The sequence below is a fragment of the Oncorhynchus clarkii genome, chromosome 28 (assembly GCF_045791955.1).
Source record: "Oncorhynchus clarkii lewisi isolate Uvic-CL-2024 chromosome 28, UVic_Ocla_1.0, whole genome shotgun sequence".
NCBI classification, from domain to species: Eukaryota; Metazoa; Chordata; class Actinopteri; order Salmoniformes; family Salmonidae; genus Oncorhynchus; species Oncorhynchus clarkii.
Genome location: NC_092174.1, coordinates 46854852 through 46873181, shown reverse-complemented (window position 1 = coordinate 46873181; position 18330 = coordinate 46854852). Strand labels below are relative to the sequence as shown.

Genomic DNA, 18330 nt, shown 5'->3' with positions numbered 1-18330 from the left:
TACTCACATCACACCAGGTTACTCATCACACCAGGTTACACCAGGTTACTCATTACACTCAGGTTACTCATTACACCAGGTTACTCATTACACCAGGTTACTCATTATACCAGGTTACACCAGGTTACTCATTGCACCAGGTTACTCATCACACCATGTTACACCAGGTTACTCACATCACACTCAGGTTACTCATTACACTCAGGTTACTCATTACACTCAGGTTACTCATTACACCGGGTTATTCATTACACCAGGTTACACCAGGTTACTCATCACACCAGGTTACACCAGGTTACTCATTACACCAGGTTACTCATTACACCAGGTTACTCACATCACACCAGGTTACTCATTACACCAGGTTACTCATTACACCAGGTTACACCAGGTTACTCATCACACCAGGTTACACCAGGTTACTCATTACACCAGGTTACTCATTACACCAGGTTACTCACATCACACCAGGTTACACCAGGTTACTCATCACGCCAGCGTGGTTCCATAGACCTCCATTACACCAGCAAGCTCTTTGCAACTGTTCTCACTCCGCTGTCTTACTGTGATGATCATGTATCTGTGATATGGTAATGTACCTGTGATATGGTAATGTACCTCTTATATGGTAATGTATCTCTGGTATGGTAATGTATCTGTGATATGGTAATGTGTCTGTGATATGGTAATGTACCTGTGATAATGTAATGCATCTTTGATAATGTAATGTATGTGATATGGTAATGTACCTGTGATAATGTAATGGATCTGTGATAATGTAATGTATCTGTGATAATGTAATGTATCTGTGATATGGTAATGTATATTTGATGTGATGATCTATGTGTGTGTTTCAGAGGAGCTGAATTGTTCCAGGCTACTATAGTGAAGGCAGTCAGAGCCAGACTGGAGGAAGAGAACAAGTCTATGGAACAGCTGAAGAGACAGTAAGTCACAACAGCTGTCTGCTTGATATGGACCTTCCCTTTAAACCTTTATCTATTAACCTTTATCCAGCCTTTACTTATTAACCTTCCCTTTAAATCTTTATCTATTAACCTTCCCTTTAAATCTTTATATATTAACCTTCCCTTTAAATCTTTATCTATTAACCTTCCCTTTAAACCTTTATCTATTAACCTTCCCTTTAAACCTTTATCTATTAACCTTCCCTTTAAACCTTTATCTATTAACCTTCCCTTTAAATCTTTATCTATTAACCTTCCCTTTAAACCTTTATCTATTAACCTTCCCTTTTAACCTTTATCCAGCATTTATCTACTAACCTTCCCTTTAAACCTTTATCTATTAACCTTCCCTTTTAACCTTTATCCAGCATTTATCTACTAACCTTCCCTTTAAACCTTTATCTACTAATCTTCCCTTTAAACCTTTATCTATTAACCTTCCCTTTAAATCTTTATCTATTAATCTAACCTTTATCCAGCCTCTAACAGGCCAAATGGTCCAAATAGTACTTGCTTTCTTTCAATATTGTTCTAGAAACATGGAAGAAGAGAGAGAAACCTTGTCTGCTTTCTCTTGATAGATAGAACTGAGTGTTGTCATTCATTATCTTTCTGTCTCTTTCTCTCTCCCTCTCAGGATGGACCGTATAAAGCAGCGCCAGGAGAAGTTTAAGAGTGGGAAGAAAAAGATGTTGAGCCTGGCCCAGGAATCTGGGGACAGAGAGAACCCCATCCAGCCACAGGAATCTGGGGACAGAGAGAACCCCATCCAGCCACAGGAGCAGGAGGAAGAGGATGATGGTACTGTATCATGATGAAGGCTCTTAACGTCTCTCTAGGAGTACTGATGTTAAAACTAGGTGGAATGTCTAATCAATATAGACTGGGTGTTGGTTAGTTCTCATGGAAAGTTTATGAAACCCTGGAATAGATTTTCATACGATCCCAATCATTATGACATCATTACTGCAAACAATGTTGTGGTCACAAAGCTTCATGAAGATATATATATATATATATATATATATATATATATATTTATTTATTATTATTTTATTTTTTTTGAAATACTGTTTAACTTGCACAAAGTCTGAATGAAGAAATATTTTTTGCAATATAAAGCATAATTGATCTACATGTGAAACCATTTTTATTTTAGGAGCAGAGCGAGAAAGAGAGAAAGAGAAAGTGAAAGAGAAAGAAACAGCCAAGACTAAAAAAAGGCAGTGGTGGCGGCCTTGGGTTGACCACGCCTCCAGTAGGTTGACCCCTCCTTCTTTCTCCGCTCTGATTGACTGTTGTGTCCTTGACCAGAACTCTCAGAGGATTCCCATACTGCACCTGGGCTCCAGACGACCCAAAACAAACGTCAACGTTCCATCCAGACCTCAGTCCTTTTCTGTCTCTATTTAAGGCCCCTCGATTGATTAATTAATTGATTGATGAGTTAATTGTTCGACTGATTGATGAACCCCAAAACATCAGAAATATACAGACGAGATAGTGTACTGATTTGCTGGAATGAAATAAGACAATATTACAATATGCCTCAACTAATGGCAATGGGGGGCCATAAATAGACTATTTTCCATGAGAGAAAATAAAATAACTGATGCCTGTGATGTTTGTGGTTGTGGTCCTGGTGAGGCCACAGTAGGGAATCTCTCGTTGTGAAAGATTCTATTAGACAGAGCTAAGTGCCTTCTCCCTTTTCATTCTTTCTTTCTAGGAAGAGTAAAAGGGTGAAGGATTATGTCTCTGTTATAGTCACGATCACCACCAGTATATGTACCGCACGAGGGAAACTGAGCAATACTGATCAGAACGATCCACATTTAATACATTTTGAAGGTTTTAATAAGGAAATCGAGTTTCAAATTGACATTGAAAAGCTGTAAAAAAAACTATACCCACGTTTCTCTGAAGTGTGTCTCAGTTGTTCTCTGGGGTGCCCTGTTTCTGTGTTGAATTGATTTCTTAGTATCACCCCTGTCATATCGTTGCATTCATTATATGATTTACCCAGTTCACCCCTCGTCCTAACCCCATTCATATATTACCCAGCATCCTCCTCTCTTCCTGTTCCCCCCCATTATGGCTCTTCTGTTCAAGGACATAAGTCAGTTTCAACTATTACAATTATTTTGAAGGTCTCCCCAAATCACCTCAATCTATGCCATGTCTTAGTAAACAAACTAATATGCTAATATTGTGTGTCTAACATTGTGTTTGCTTTCCTACTCTTATCAACTTCATCCCACAAGTGTTTTGAATCAAACCAACCTCTGCTGCCTCACACTACCCTAGTTTACAGACTCTCAACACCCCAAAGCATCACCTGCTTTTCAAACCCTTTCCTGCAGTTAATATTAACGGCACCTTGCTCTCTACTCATCAGTGGTGAGGAGTGGAGATTATTACTTGTTTGAAACTGACAGTGAAGAAGAGGAGGAAGAGGAGGAGAAAAGAGAGGATCAAGAGCTGCCCAAGAAGTCAGCATTTCAGGTGAGCTCCAGACCAGACCAGACCAGCGGCAACGTTTCCTCAGTATACCGAAGTAGTTACCCGGTATTACTGTAGTGTGAAATATTTCATTGTCTTTCAATCGTCAATATTGTCTAGTTTAGTATCAGATTATCTGTTGCCACTACTAGTGTATGAAAAGATATGCACTTTCATCTTTGTGTTTTCTACTAACTACCCTACCACCCTTTATCCCTCCTCTTCAGCGAGCTATTGGGAAGTTTGCCTCAGCCCTTATAGCTCTGCCCAGATCTATCATTAAACTGCCCAAAACCATCCTTCAGTATGTAATCAGGGCAGCCAAGGTACCGAATAACAGATTCAGCATCTCCTCTTACCTCAGCCTGTGTAGACTGTATCCTGTGTCCTCAGCCTGTATCTCCTCTTACCACAGCCTGTGTAGACTGTATCCTGTGTCCTCAGCCTGTATCTCCTCTTACCACAGCCTGTGTCAACTGTATCCTGTTTTGTGTAGATTTGCTGTTTCAATGAAGGCCAAGGCATTTATAACCAACTGTCTTTCCATCCCATATCCGATCCAAGACCATATCCATTTAGAAACAAAAAATATCCTAAATATTCCAGACAGGATGGGGATGGAACTACAGTGGTCCTTCTGTCGTGTGTTTTAAGTGATAGATTGTTTTGAAGCAGTTTGCATGACCTCGGCAGAGCCTTTTACCAACAGATCTGAGAAAATGCATTGGTGTTGTTATCACACATTTGCGATTTTGGTGTGGTTTGCTCCATTGTACAAGGTTAAATATATTTACAAGTAAGCCTTCGATATTGTCGCCTAGTCACAATGAAGCCATTGTTACAAATTACAATATAAGAGTGTAAAATGGCATAAATCGCAGGTGGCATCTACCTTTTGTACTGATGAAGCAAAAACACTCTAAAATTGTCATATTGTCTTTGTGACTCTGAGCTCGATTGTTTTGATTTGTCTGTGGTTTAAAGGGTTAACTAAATGTCACCTGGCTTGCTATTGCTCTTGTTTTATTTGCCTCTGAGTGTGCCCGCCTTGACCGTAGCACTCCTTTGATTGGCCTGAATCCTTGAGATCTGTTTGATAGGACTGAATCCTTGAGATCTGTTTGATTGGCCTGAATCCTTGAGATCTGTTTGATTGGACTGAATCCTTGAGATCTGTTTGATTGGACTGAACCCTTGAGATCTGTTTGATTGGCCTGAATCCTTGAGATCTGTTTGATTGGACTGCATCCTTGAGATCTGTTTGATTGGACTGAGTCCTTGAGATCTGTTTGATTGGACTGAATCCTTGAGATCTGTTTGATTGGACTGAATCCTTGAGATCTGTTTGATTGGACTGAATCCTTGAGATCTGTTTGATTGGACGGAGTCCTTGAGATCTGTTTGATTGGACTGAATCCTTGAGATCTGTTTGATTGGACGGAGTCCTTGAGATCTGTTTGATTGGACTGAATCCTTGAGATCTGTTTGATTGGACTGAATCCTTGAGATCTGTTTGATTGGACGGAGTCCTTGAGATCTGTTTGATTGGACTGAATCCTTGAGATCTGTTTGATTGGACTGAATCCTTGAGATCTGTTTGATTGGACTGAATCCTTGAGATCTGTTTGATTGGACTGAATCCTTGAGAGCTGTTTGATTGGACTGAATCCTTGAGATCTGTTTGATTGGACTGAATCCTTGAGATCTGTTTGATTGGACTGAATCCTTGAGATCTGTGTGCGTAACTATTTTTTTCCTGTACAAATTGTCGTCAATATATGAATCAACACGACAAAATACATGAATCAATACATGAATCAACACACAAATCAATACATGAATCATTACATGAATCAACGTGAATCAATACATGAAACAATACACGAATCGACACAAATCAATACATGAATCATTACATGTATCAACACATGACTCAATACATAATTTTGCGAAAGTCAGAGTTAAGAGCGCACAGATCTCAAATCAGGATTCGTTCCTTTATGTCCAAACTAACATTGTGCTTCCTGTACTGTACGCTCCCAGTTTTTCTACCATGCCTGGATAACAGACTCCAAGACAGCCATGAAGGAACGAGGCAAAGAGAAGCGTAAGTTCTGGAAGAGGTACACCAAGAGAGACAAACACAAGAAGGACAAGAAGGAAGGTAAGTTAAGAGATATCAGTATTATAACAGAGTCACCGATATAAAGAAAATCATCAGCATACATCCTTTGACAACATAGCCCAGTTTCAGAAGAAGATCACGAGAATAGATCAACGCATCATTCTGTTCTTACAACCTCTGAGGGCTCATGCTACTTCCTTAGTTCTAACGGAAGGATCCGTCTTTAATCTGTGATGATTCAAAAGCATCGTTATTTTACAAGATCCCTTTACGCTTGATTCACCACCTCTTAATTCATGTAGATAATGTAAGGCTTGGTTGTGAAAGAGAAAAGCAGGGGTGAGATAGGACATCCCTGACGACTACCCCAAGAGTTCTCACACTCACTCATTATAAACCAAGTCTACTGGAAGTATTGTTTTGTTATGTTATTCTCTGAAAGTTATTATTTTGTTGTGTTATTCTCTGTAACGTGGCCAGCAGCATATCACTCAGCATTCCACTGCTGGCTTGTTTCTGAAGCTAAGCAGGGTTGGTCCTGGTTGGCCCCTGGATGGGAGACCAGATGATGCTAGAAGTGGTGTTGGAGACCCAGTAGGAGGCACCCTTTCTTCTGGTCTAAAAAAAATTGCCCCAGGGCAGTGATTGGGGACATTGCCCTGTGCAGGGTGCTGTCTTTTGGATGGGATGTTAAATGGGTGTCCTGACTCTCTATGGTTGCTAAAGATCCCATGGTACTTATCATAAGAGTAGGGGTGTGAACCCCGGTGTCCTAGCTAAATTCCCAATCTGGCCTTCAAACCATCATGGTCACCTAATCATCCCCAGTTTACAATTGGCTCATTCATCCCACCTCCTCTCCCCTGTAACTATTCCTCAGGTTGTTGCTATAAATGAGAATGTGTTCTCAGTCAACTTACCTGGAAAAAAAAAATATATATATATATATATATATATTGTTGTTTTATTCTCTCTAACTTATTGCATTATTTACTGTAAATTATTGTTTTGTGTTATTCTCTCTAAGTTATTTTTTGTTGTGTTATTTTCTGTAAATTATTGTTTTGTTGTGTTATTCTGTGCAGGTCATGTGACTATAGAGATGGAGGAAGATCAGGAGGGAACACAGGAGAAGAAGTCTGACGGACCAGGTGGGTGTCACAGACCCTTTCAAATACTGTAGTATATGTATATACACCAGCACTTACACGGAGAGACAACCACCAGTCGTGATATTGATTCTATATATAGTATATATATCATAGGTTCTTACTATAGTTTACTCCGAATCTATGATCGTAATGACAATGATCTGGATCATGGCTGTTTTAGCTAGTTTAGTTGAGTGCGCTGATGCCACTTTGGATAAGATTGTCTGCAAAAAAAACAATGTAAATATTATCTTTCCTACGTCCCACCAGACAACGTCTTGAAGCGAGTGTTCAACATCATCAAGTTCACCTGGGTGTTGTTCCAGACCACGGTGGAGAGCTTCACCAAGTGGATGAACAACGTGTGTAGAGAACACATAGACATCTCCACCGTGCTGCGCATTGAGAGATGCATGCTCACTAGAGAGGTCAAAAAGGTACTGCTGCTGTCACTCTCTCTCTATATATACACATTTATGTCACTCTCTCTCTCTCTCTCTCTATATATACACATTTATGTCACTCTCTCTCTATATATATACACATTTATGTCACTCTCTCTCTATATATACACATTTATGTCACTCTCTCTCTATATATACATATTTATGTCACTCTCTCTATATACAGTGCCTTGCGAAAGTATTCGGCCCCCTTGAACTTTGCGACCTTTTGCCACATTTCAGGCTTCAAACAAAAAGATATAAAACTGTATTTTTTTGTGAAGAATCAACAACAAGTGGGACACAATCATGAAGTGGAACGACATTTATTGGATATTTCAAACTTTTTTAACAAATCAAAAACTGAAAAATTGGGCGTGCAAAATTATTCAGCCCCTTTACTTTCAGTGCAGCAAACTCTCTCCAGAAGTTCAGTGAGGATCTCTGAATGATCCAATGTTGACCTAAATGACTAATGATGATAAATACAATCCACCTGTGTGTAATCAAGTCTCCGTATAAATGCACCTGCACTGTGATAGTCTCAGAGGTCCGTTAAAAGCGCAGAGAGCATCATGAAGAACAAGGAACACACCAGGCAGGTCCGAGATACTGTTGTGAAGAAGTATAAAGCCGGATTTGGATACAAAAAGATTTCCCAAGCTTTAAACATCCCAAGGAGCACTGTGCAAGCGATAATATTGAAATGGAAGGAGTATCAGACCACTGCAAATCTACCAAGACCTGGCCATCCCTCTAAACTTTCAGCTCATACAAGGAGAAGACTGATCAGAGATGCAGCCAAGAGGCCCATGATCACTCTGGATGAACTGCAGAGATCTACAGCTGAGGTGGGAGACTCTGTCCATAGGACAACAATCAGTCATATATTGCACAAATCTGGCCTTTATGGAAGAGTGGCAAGAAGAAAGCCATTTCTTAAAGATATTCATAAAAAGTGTTGTTTAAAGTTTGCCACAAGACCCCTGGGAGACACACCAAACATGTGGAAGAAGGTGCTCTGGTCAGATGAAACCAAAATTGAACAATTTGGCAACAATGCAAAACGTTATGTTTGGCGTAAAAGCAACACAGCTCATTACCCTGAACACACTATCCCCACTGTCAAACATGGTGGTGGCAGCATCATGGTTTGGGCCTGCTTTTCTTCAGCAGGGACAGGGAAGATGGTTAAAATTGATGGGAAGATGGAGCCAAATACAGGACCATTCTGGAAGAAAACCTGATGGAGTCTGCAAAAGACCTGAGACTGGGACGGAGATTTGTCTTCCAACAAGACAATGATCCAAAACATAAAGCAAAATCTACAATGGAATGGTTCAAAAATAAACATATCCAGGTGTTAGAATGGCCAAGTCAAAGTCCAGACCTGAATCCAATCGAGAATCTGTGGAAAGAACTGAAAACTGCTGTTCACAAATGCTCTCCATCCAACCTCACTGAGCTCGAGCTGTTTTGCAAGGAGGAATGGGAAAAAATGTCAGTCTCTCGATGTGCAAAACTGATAGAGACATACCCCAAGCGACTTACAGCTGTAATCGCAGCAAAAGGTGGCGCTACAAAGTATTAACTTAAGGGGGCTGAATAATTTTGCACGCCCAATTTTTCAGATTTTGATTTGTTAAAAAAGTTTTAAATATCCAATAAATGTCGTTCCACTTCATGATTGTGTTCCACTTGTTGTTGATTCTTCACAAAAAAATACAGTTTTATATCTTTATGTTTGAAGCCTGAAATGTGGCAAAAGGTCGCAAAGTTCAAGGGGGCCGAATACTTTCGCAAGGCACTGTATATACATATTTATGTCACTCTCTCTCTATATATACATATTTATGTCACTCTCTCTCTCTATATATACATATTTATGTCACTCTCTCTCTCTATATATACATATTTATGTCACTCTCTCTCTATATATACACATGTATGTCACTCTCTCTCTATATATATACATATGTATGTCACTCTCTCTCTATATATACATATTTATGTCACTCTCTCTCTATATATACATATTTATGTCACTCTCTCTCTATATATATATATATACACATTTATGTCACTCTCTTTTATCTTTATTTAACTAGGCAAGTCAGTTAAGAACAAATTCTTATTTTCAATAACGGCCCTGGGAACAGTGGGGTTAACTGCCTCTTTCAGGGGCAGAACAACAGATTTGTACCTTGTCAGCTCGGGGGTTCAATCTTGCAACCTTTCGGTTACTAGTCCAACGCTCTAACCACTAGGCTACCTGCTGCCCCTTTGAGTATCTTGTCTTACATAAACACTCTTTAAATAGTTAGATTACATTTTTTGACTTTGAAATATAGCAAACTAGAAAACAAAACCGAGATTAAATGACTATCCTGATCTAACCTCCCCCTGCAGGGCAACGTCCCGTCCAGAGAGAGTATCCATGTGTTCTACCAGAAGCAGATGCGTATGAGCATGTCTCGGGGGTCCAGCCTGGACCGGCTCAGTGAGGAGGACAGTGCGTCGGGGGGGTCTCACAGGGTCCACAGGAGGAGAGGCGACTATCGCATGGAGAGCCAGGACAGCATGGCATCGTTGGCATCACGAGACAGCATATCTAGGTAAGTGTTTCGTACGTGTAATAATTTGAATCAAATGTACATTTTACATGTTAGTCATTTAGCAGATGCTCTTATCCTGAATAACTTACAGTCAGTTCATTCATCTTAAGATGATTAGGTGGGACAACCACATATCACAGGGATAGAAAGTACATTTTACCTCCATATCGTAGCTATTAGTAGAGTCAGAGCTAGGGGGAGGGGGTCAAGTCCTGGTTAAGTGCTGTGGGGGTCAGTAGAGTCATAGCTGGGGGGTGTCAAGTCCTGGTTTAGTGCTGTGGGGGTCAGTAGAGTCAGAGATTGGGGGGGGGGTTTAGTGCTGTGGGGGTTGAGGTGAGAAGGGGGATTATTTAACATACAGTTTGAAGAGATTGGGTTTCAGATGTTTTTGGAAAGATGGGCAGAGACTCTGCTGTCCTAGCTTCAGGGGGAAGCTGGACCTACCATTGGGGTTCCAGGACAGAGAAGAGCTTGGACTGGGCTGAGCGGGAGCTGACCTCCCGTTGGGGTGGGAGGGCCAAAAGACCTGAGGCGGCAGAACGGAGTGCTCGAGTTGGGGTGTCGGTTTTGAGCATAAAATCAAAGTTTATTGGTCAGATGCACACAGTACAGAGAAATGATTACTTGCTGACTCTCCTCAACAATGCAGTACAATAAAAATATCAATCAAGAATCAAACGCCAAAAACAAAAGTCTACAAATAACAAGTAGTAATAAAAAGCAGAATAAAAGACTGTGGAGTGTGCTGGAGATATCCTATTATTTCATTCTATATCTAATTCTAGGGCTTGATCAGTATCTTCAGCATGAGCGATGAGAAATCACATCACCACTACCATTTGGAAACTTCCAAATGGAAGTTCCAAATCTTTAGCTGTGTCATGTGGAAGCCATGTTGTAACCATTGTGTCATTCCACTCATTTATTCCTCATCTCTCCATCCCTTTATCGCGTCAGTGCCTACACTGAGGCCACCATGCTGTTCTCCCGCCAAGACACGCTGGACGAGCTGGACGGAATGCCGTCAGACGTTCCCATTCCCAAAACCAGTGAACGTGCCCGGCCAAAACTCCGTAAGATCTACGGCCTGGACGCCTCCAAATCAACTGACAGCAGCAGCAGCCAAGTGTCCAGGTGCCTGGTCCAAGCTGAAATCTTCCTCTTTCTCCTTCACCTCCTCTTCCATCCTCTTTGTCACTTTCTTCTTCCACCTCCTCATCCCCTCCACTCCTTTCTCATCCTCCTCTTCCTTCTGTCGTGATGTTAGTATTATTCATGTGACAAATGCTATTCATCGAATAATTAACTATGTTTATAATTACGTGATCAAATTAATCAGGGAACCATGAACTCAGTATGCTGGGGCACCATGGGAAAAGTTTGTTTAACCTCTCTAGGGTACGTGGGACCCTAGCATCTGTCCAACATCCAGTGAGGTTGCAGAGTGCCAAATTCAATTACAGAAATACTCATTATAAAAATTCAGAAAACAAAACATATTTACATAGGTTTAAAGATGAACTTCTTGTTAAACCAACCACAGTGTCATATTTATAAAATGCTTTTTGGTGAAAGCATACCTAGGCCAGAACATACCTAGCCCAGAACATAGCCCAGTTGACAAATAATTACAAACAGTAACCAGCAAAGCAGAAGCGTTACAAAACTCAGAAATAGAGATAAAATGAATCCCTTACCTTTGATGATCTTCATATGGTGGCAATCAGAAGACATTCATTTACTCAATAAATGTTCCTTTTGTTCGATGAAGTCTCTTTATATCCAAAAACCTTGTTAGCGCGTTTTCTTCAGTAATTCACAGGCTCAAACGCAGTCAAAACAATCAGACAAAAAAATCCAAATTGTATCCGTAAAGTTCATAGAAACATGTCAAACGATGTTTATATTCAATCCTCAGGTTGTTTTTTAGCCTAAATGATCTATAATATTTCAACCGGACAATAACGTCGTCAATATAAAAGGTAAATAAGAAATGCACTTGCGCATGAAAAAGCTCTGCAACACGATAGGGTCCACTCTTTCAGACTGGTCTTACTCCATCATTTATAAGACTACAAGCCTGAAACGATTTCTATAGACTGTTGACATCTAGTGGAAGGCATAGGAACTGCAAATGGAGTCCTAAGTCAATGGATACTGTAATGGCATTGAATAGAAAACTACAAAACCAACAAAAAAACTACTTCCTGAATGGATTTTTCTCAGGTTTTCGCCTGCTAAATCAGTTCTGTTATACTCACAGACACTATTTTAACAGTGTTGGAAACTTTAGAGTGTTTCTATCCAAATCGACGAGTTATATGCATATCATATCTTCTGGGCCCGAGTAGCAGGCCGTTTAATTTGGGCATGCTTTTCATCCAAAATTCCGAATGCTACCCTAGAGAAGTTAATGAGTTACCGTTTCCCAAATGAACTTAAAGAATATCAGAATATCGATTTCCTAGCAGTCACTAATTAATTAATTTCCTAATCAGTCTCATTCTGAACGTCGCATAATTCGTAAATCTGCACAAATCTGGGTCTCACTAAATCATTCCTCATCACACCAATTGAGTTGATTATTTATTTACTAACAAGCTAAGTGATAATATAAGATAAACAAACACACAGTCTGGCTATTGATTAGAACTTAGTACAACAAACCGGTCCCTAGTGGACCAACATGATATGACACGTGTTACACAAGATGGGGATTTAGAAAGAGAGAGGGAGAGAGAGAGAGAGTGCACGAGAGAAAAGCACACTTGGATACATTTGTAAACTATGCTTAGTTTTAGCCCTAACACAACAGTCTCAATTCGTCGGCGCTTGGACTCTACAAGGTGTCGAAAGCATTCCACAGGGATGCTGGTCCATGTTGACTCCAATGCTTCCCACAGTTGTGTCAAGTTGGCTGGATGTCCTTTGGGTGGTGGACCATTCTGATGCACACAGGAAATTGTTGAGCCTGAAGAATGCTGCAGCGTTGCAGTTTTTTACACATATTCAAACCGGTGCCCCTGGCACCTAATACCATGCCTCATTCAAAGGCACTTAAATATTCACCCTCTGAGTGCCACAAACAATCCACGTCTCAATTGTCTTTAAAAAAACAAACATATTTTAAACTATGCTTAGTTTTAGCCCTAACACCCCGAACTGCCGCTCTTATGGGTCAGAATTATAATGAACGTATTTACTTGTTGAAAGTCTCTGTTGGGTATCTCTTTTTCTTCGTGGACCGAGTTCCGCTTAGGAGGTTTAGCCGACGACCTTCTACTCCGATGGCGGCTTCTCCTCCGTTACCGGGTGTAAGTCGTCTGATTGTCCACATGATGTCACGTTTTCCTTTCTCTTGGTTGTCTGTTCCTTGAACTCGTTCTTAGAGTAATTTTCTCAGGAAGCTTAACAGCCGTGTTGACGCTCCCAGCTTGGTTAGGCCGTGTAGACAACCAATGATTTGAAGAGAATAGCTGTCTGGTTCTCCTGGAATTCACCTTCTTAGATACAGTCAATCAATCAATCAGATCTATTTATAAAGCCCTTCTTACATCAGCTGATGTCACAAAGTGCTGTAAAGAAACCCAGCCTAAAACCCCAAACAGCAAGCAATGCAGCAAGCAATGCAGATGTAGAAACAGTGGCTAGGAAAAACTCCATAGAAAGGCCAGAACCTAGGAAGAAACCTAGAGAGGAACCAGGCTCTGAGGGGTGGCTAGGAAAAACTCCCTAGAAAGGCCAGAACCTAGGAAGAAACCTAGAGAGGAACCAGGCTCTGAGGGGTGGCCAGTCCTCTTCTGAGATTATAACAGTACATGGTCAAGATGTTCAAACATTCATAGATGACCAGCAGGGTCAAATAATAATCATCACAGTGGTTGTAGAGGGTGCAACAGGTCAGCAACTCAGGAGTGAATGACAGTTGGCTTTTCATACTCGATCATTCAGAGTTAGAGACAGCAGGTGCGGTAGAGAGAGAGAGTCGAAAACAGCAGGTCCGGGACAAGGTAGCACGTTCAGTGAACAGATCAGGGTTCCATAGCCGCAGGCGGCAAAACAGTTGAAACTGGAGCAGCAACACGACCAGGTGGACTTGGGACAGCAAGGTGTCATTAGGCCAGGTAGTCTGAGGCATGGTCCTAGGGCTCAGGTCCTCCGAGAGAGAAAGAGAGGGCGAAAGAGATGGAGAGAGAGTTAGAGGGAGCATACTTAAATTCACACAGGACACTGGATAAGACAGGAGAAATACTTCAGATTTAACAGACTGACCCTAGCCCCCCAACACATAAACTATTGCAGCATAAATGCTGGAGGCTGAGACAGGAGGGGTCTGGAGACACTGTGATCCCGTTCGACGATACAGGGCCAACCGGGTAGGATGTAACCCCACCCACTTTGCCAAAGCACAGCTCCCACAGCACTAGAGGGATATCTTCAACCACCAACTTACCATCCTGAGACAAGGCCGAGTATAGCCCACAAAGATCTCCACCACGGCACAACCCAAGGGGGGGCGCCAACCCAGACAGAAAGACCACGTCAGTGATTCAACCCACTCAAGTGACACACCCCTTCTAGGGACGGCATGGAGGAGCACCAGTGAGCCAGTGACTCAGCCCCTGTAAAAGGGTTAGAGGCAGAGAATCCCAGTGGAGAGAGGGGAACCAGCCAGGCAGAGACAGCAAGGGCGGTTTGTTGCTCCAGAGCCTTTCCGTTCACCTTCATACCACTGGGCCAGACTACACTCAATCATAGGACCTACTGAAGAGATGAGTCTTCAATAAAGACTTAAAGGTCGAGACCAAGTCTGCGTCTCTCACATGGATGGGCAGACCAGTTCCTAAAAATGGAGCTCTATAGGAGAAAGACCTGCCTCCAGCTGTTTGCTTAGTTTATTTAGTGCTTTATCCGGGTCGTCGGAAAGTAGAACATTGCAGTCGTCTAATCTAGAAGTGACAAAAGCGTGGATACATTTTTCTGCATCAATTTTGGACAGAAAGTTTCAGATTTTTGAAATGTTACGTAGATGGAAAAAAGCTGTCCTTGAAACAGTCTTGATATGTTCTTCAAAAGAGAGATCGGGGTCCAGAGTAACGCCGAGGTCCTTCACAGTTTGATATTAGACGACTGTACAACCATCACGATTAGTTGTCAGATCCAACAGAAGATCTCTTTGTTTCTTGGGACCTAGAACTAGTATCTCTGTTTTGTCCGAGTTTAAAGTAAAAAATGTGCCGCCATACACTTCCTTATGTCTGCAACACAGGCTTCCAGTGAGGGCAATTTTGGGGCTTCACCATGTTTCATCGAAATGCATAGCAGTGAAAGTTAACATTATGTTTGGTATCAAAAGTGGCACTGAGGTTTATTATGTTCAACAAAGGAGGGCCAAGCACATGAAGCAGCTCTTTCAGTAGTTTAGTTGTAATAGAAGATCCAGTATGCAGCTTGAAGGTTTAGAGGCCATGACTATGTTCATCAATGTGTCACTTCACTGTCACTTCACTGCTGAAGTGAAAGCCATCCTCTCTTGGGGAATGCTGCTTTTAAGTTAGCTTGCGACAGTATCAAAGATACATTTTGGATTGTTCTTATTCTTCTCAATTAAGTTGGAAAAATAGGGTGATTCGAGCAGCAGTGAGGGCTCTTCGATACTGCACGGTACTGTCTTTCCAAGCTAGTCGGAAGACTTCCAGTTTGGTGTGGCGCCATTTCCATTCCAATTTTCTGGAAGCTTGCTTCAGAGCTCGGGTATTTTCTGTATACCAGGGAGCTAGTTTATAATGACAAATGTTTTTAGTTTTTAGGGGTGGGACTGCATCAGGGGAATTGCGCAAGGTTAAATTGAGTTCCTCAGTTAGGTGGTTCACTGATTCTTGCAGCATTCGACCACACGACTGGACAATATTCAAGATAACATAAAACTAGAGCCTGCACCACTCCACCACACGACTGGACAATATTCAAGATAACATAAAACTAGAGCCTGTACCACTCCACCACACGACTGGACAATATTCAAGATAACATAAAACTAGAGCCTGCACCACTCCACCACACGACTGGACAATATTCAAGATAACATAAAACTAGAGCCTGCACCACTCCACCACACGACTGGACAATAATCAAGATAACATAAAACTAGAGCCTGCACCACTCCACCACACGACTGGACAATATTCAAGATAACATAAAACTAGAGCCTGTACCACTCCACCACACGACTGGACAATAATCAAGATAACATAAAACTAGAGCCTGCACCACTCCACCACACGACTGGACAATAATCAAGATAACATAAAACTAGAGCCTGTACCACTCCACCACACGACTGGACAATATTCAAGATAACATAAAACTAGAGCCTGCACCACTCCACCACACGACTGGACAATAATCAAGATAACATAAAACTAGAGCCTGCACCACTCCACCACACGACTGGACAATAATCAAGATAACATAAAACTAGAGCCTGTACCACTCCACCACACGACTGGACAATATTCAAGATAACATAAAACTAGAGCCTGTACCACTCGACCACACGACTGGACAATAATCACATAAAACTAGAGCCTGCAGCACTTTCCTTGAGGAATGTGTTGTCAAACAAAACAGAGCATCTCTTTACCTCGGACATACCTCTCCCCATCTTTACAACCATTGAATCTGACCATTTACAACCATGTGTTGACCATGACAGTTTACAATTTAAGGTAACACCAAGTAATTAATCTCCTCAATTTGTTCAACAGCCACACCATTCATTACCAGATTGAAGTGAGGGCTAGAATTTAGGGAAGGATTTGTACAAAACACAATGCTCTATAAACTTGTTATCGCTATCATGGACGTCCCTAAGAGGAATATGGTATTGATATCTGAAAAGAACAAGGAAACTATTAACAACAAATTCTTTGAATTTGTAACTCTAATGCTCAAAGTCATCTGCAATCATCTTCTCCTCATTAACCATATATCAGATTCACTCCAGATTTTGTATTTAGGCTCATTAATGTTTTTTGGGGGGGTTATTGCATTAAAATATGGCTGCACTGTATCTATAGATGCATGTTAGCACATATGCTAATGCTAGAAAATACTTTTACAATCTTCTTCTCATGAAGGACTGACTCCAGTTTTGGTATATAGACTCCACTCGGAGTGTGGTCTCAGCAAAACCAACTCTCTCTCAACATCAACAAAACAAAGGAAATGTTTGTGGATTTCAAGAAACAGCAGAGGGAGCAACCTCCTATCCACATCGACGGGACAGCAGTGGAGGAGGTGGAAAGTTTTAAGTTCCTTGGCGTACACATCACGGACAAACTGAAATGGTCCACCCACACAAACAGTGTGGTGAAGAAGGCGCAGCAGCGTCTCTTCAACCTCAGGAGGCTGAACAAATGTGGCTTCTCACCTAAAACCCTCACAAACTTACAAATGCACAATTGAGAACATCCTGTCGGGCTGTATCACCACCTGGTACAGCAACTACACCACTCACGACCACCCCAGAGGGTGGTGCGGTCTGCACAACGCATCACCGGAGGCAAACTACCTGCCCTCCAGGACATCTACAGCACCCGATGTCACAGGAAGGCCATAAAGATCATCAAGGACAACAACCACCCGAGCCACTGCCTGTTCACCCCGCTATCATCCAGAAGGCGAGGTCAGTACAGGTGCATCAAAGCTGGGACCGAGAGACTGAAAAACAGCTTCTATCTCAAGGCCTTCAGACTGTTAAACAGCCACAGAGAGGCTGCTGCCTACGTACAGACTTGAAATCATTGGGCACTTTAATAATGCCACTTCAATAATGTTTACATATCTTGCGTTACTCATCTCATATGTATATACTGTATTTTATACCAATTGCGTCTTGCCTATGCCGCTCTGTCATTGCTCATCCATATATTTATATGTATATATTCTTAATCCATTCCTTACTCAGATTTGTGTGTATTAGGGAGTTGTTGTGGAATTAGTAGATACATGTTAGATACTGCTGCACTGTCGGAACTAGAAGCACAAGCATTTCGGCTACACTCGCATTAACATCTGCGAACCATGTGTATGTAACCAATAAAATTTGATTTGATCATTTGGCTTCTAAATTAATTTTAGAATGATTAGTTTCTGCATTCAAAGTCAACCACACTAACCAACCTACTAGCACTAGCACTTGCTTCCTTGTGGTATTGAGGGATAAACATGGTAATGGTTTCACTAATTGCACGTAAAGGAAGATAGCAAGCACTCCATCCTGTAGGAACGTTCTTATCCAACTGTTTTCTGTGTCCTTTTTTGTCATCTTGTGAACCCCGTTCATTGCTCCTCGCAGCTATATTTATCACTTCATCATCACATGTGGTTTGTCAGTCATCCTTGTAAATGTTGTTTCTGTTTCCTCAAAACACATAAAAGCACTCAAACTACAGTAAATATTTTTTCCACCTCTAAAACTACACAATGGTACATTGGGCTGTTGAGTGAGTGTCACCTGAATAC

At 41.4% G+C, this 18330-nt stretch overlaps 1 protein-coding gene across 1 annotated transcript in view; it reads left to right on the top strand.

The window, feature by feature from the left end:
• Positions 1 to 18330, top strand: part of LOC139387576 (piezo-type mechanosensitive ion channel component 2) — a 291891-nt gene that overhangs the window by 229664 nt on the left and 43897 nt on the right. The window contains exons 32-41 of the mRNA XM_071133907.1: positions 858 to 947; positions 1606 to 1769; positions 2128 to 2226; positions 3367 to 3473; positions 3698 to 3796; positions 5514 to 5634; positions 6681 to 6746; positions 7017 to 7183; positions 9599 to 9804; positions 10762 to 10938. Of these exons, the coding sequence (XP_070990008.1) occupies positions 858 to 947; positions 1606 to 1769; positions 2128 to 2226; positions 3367 to 3473; positions 3698 to 3796; positions 5514 to 5634; positions 6681 to 6746; positions 7017 to 7183; positions 9599 to 9804; positions 10762 to 10938 (1296 nt within the window). The remainder of the gene's footprint in view (positions 1 to 857; positions 948 to 1605; positions 1770 to 2127; positions 2227 to 3366; positions 3474 to 3697; positions 3797 to 5513; positions 5635 to 6680; positions 6747 to 7016; positions 7184 to 9598; positions 9805 to 10761; positions 10939 to 18330) is intronic.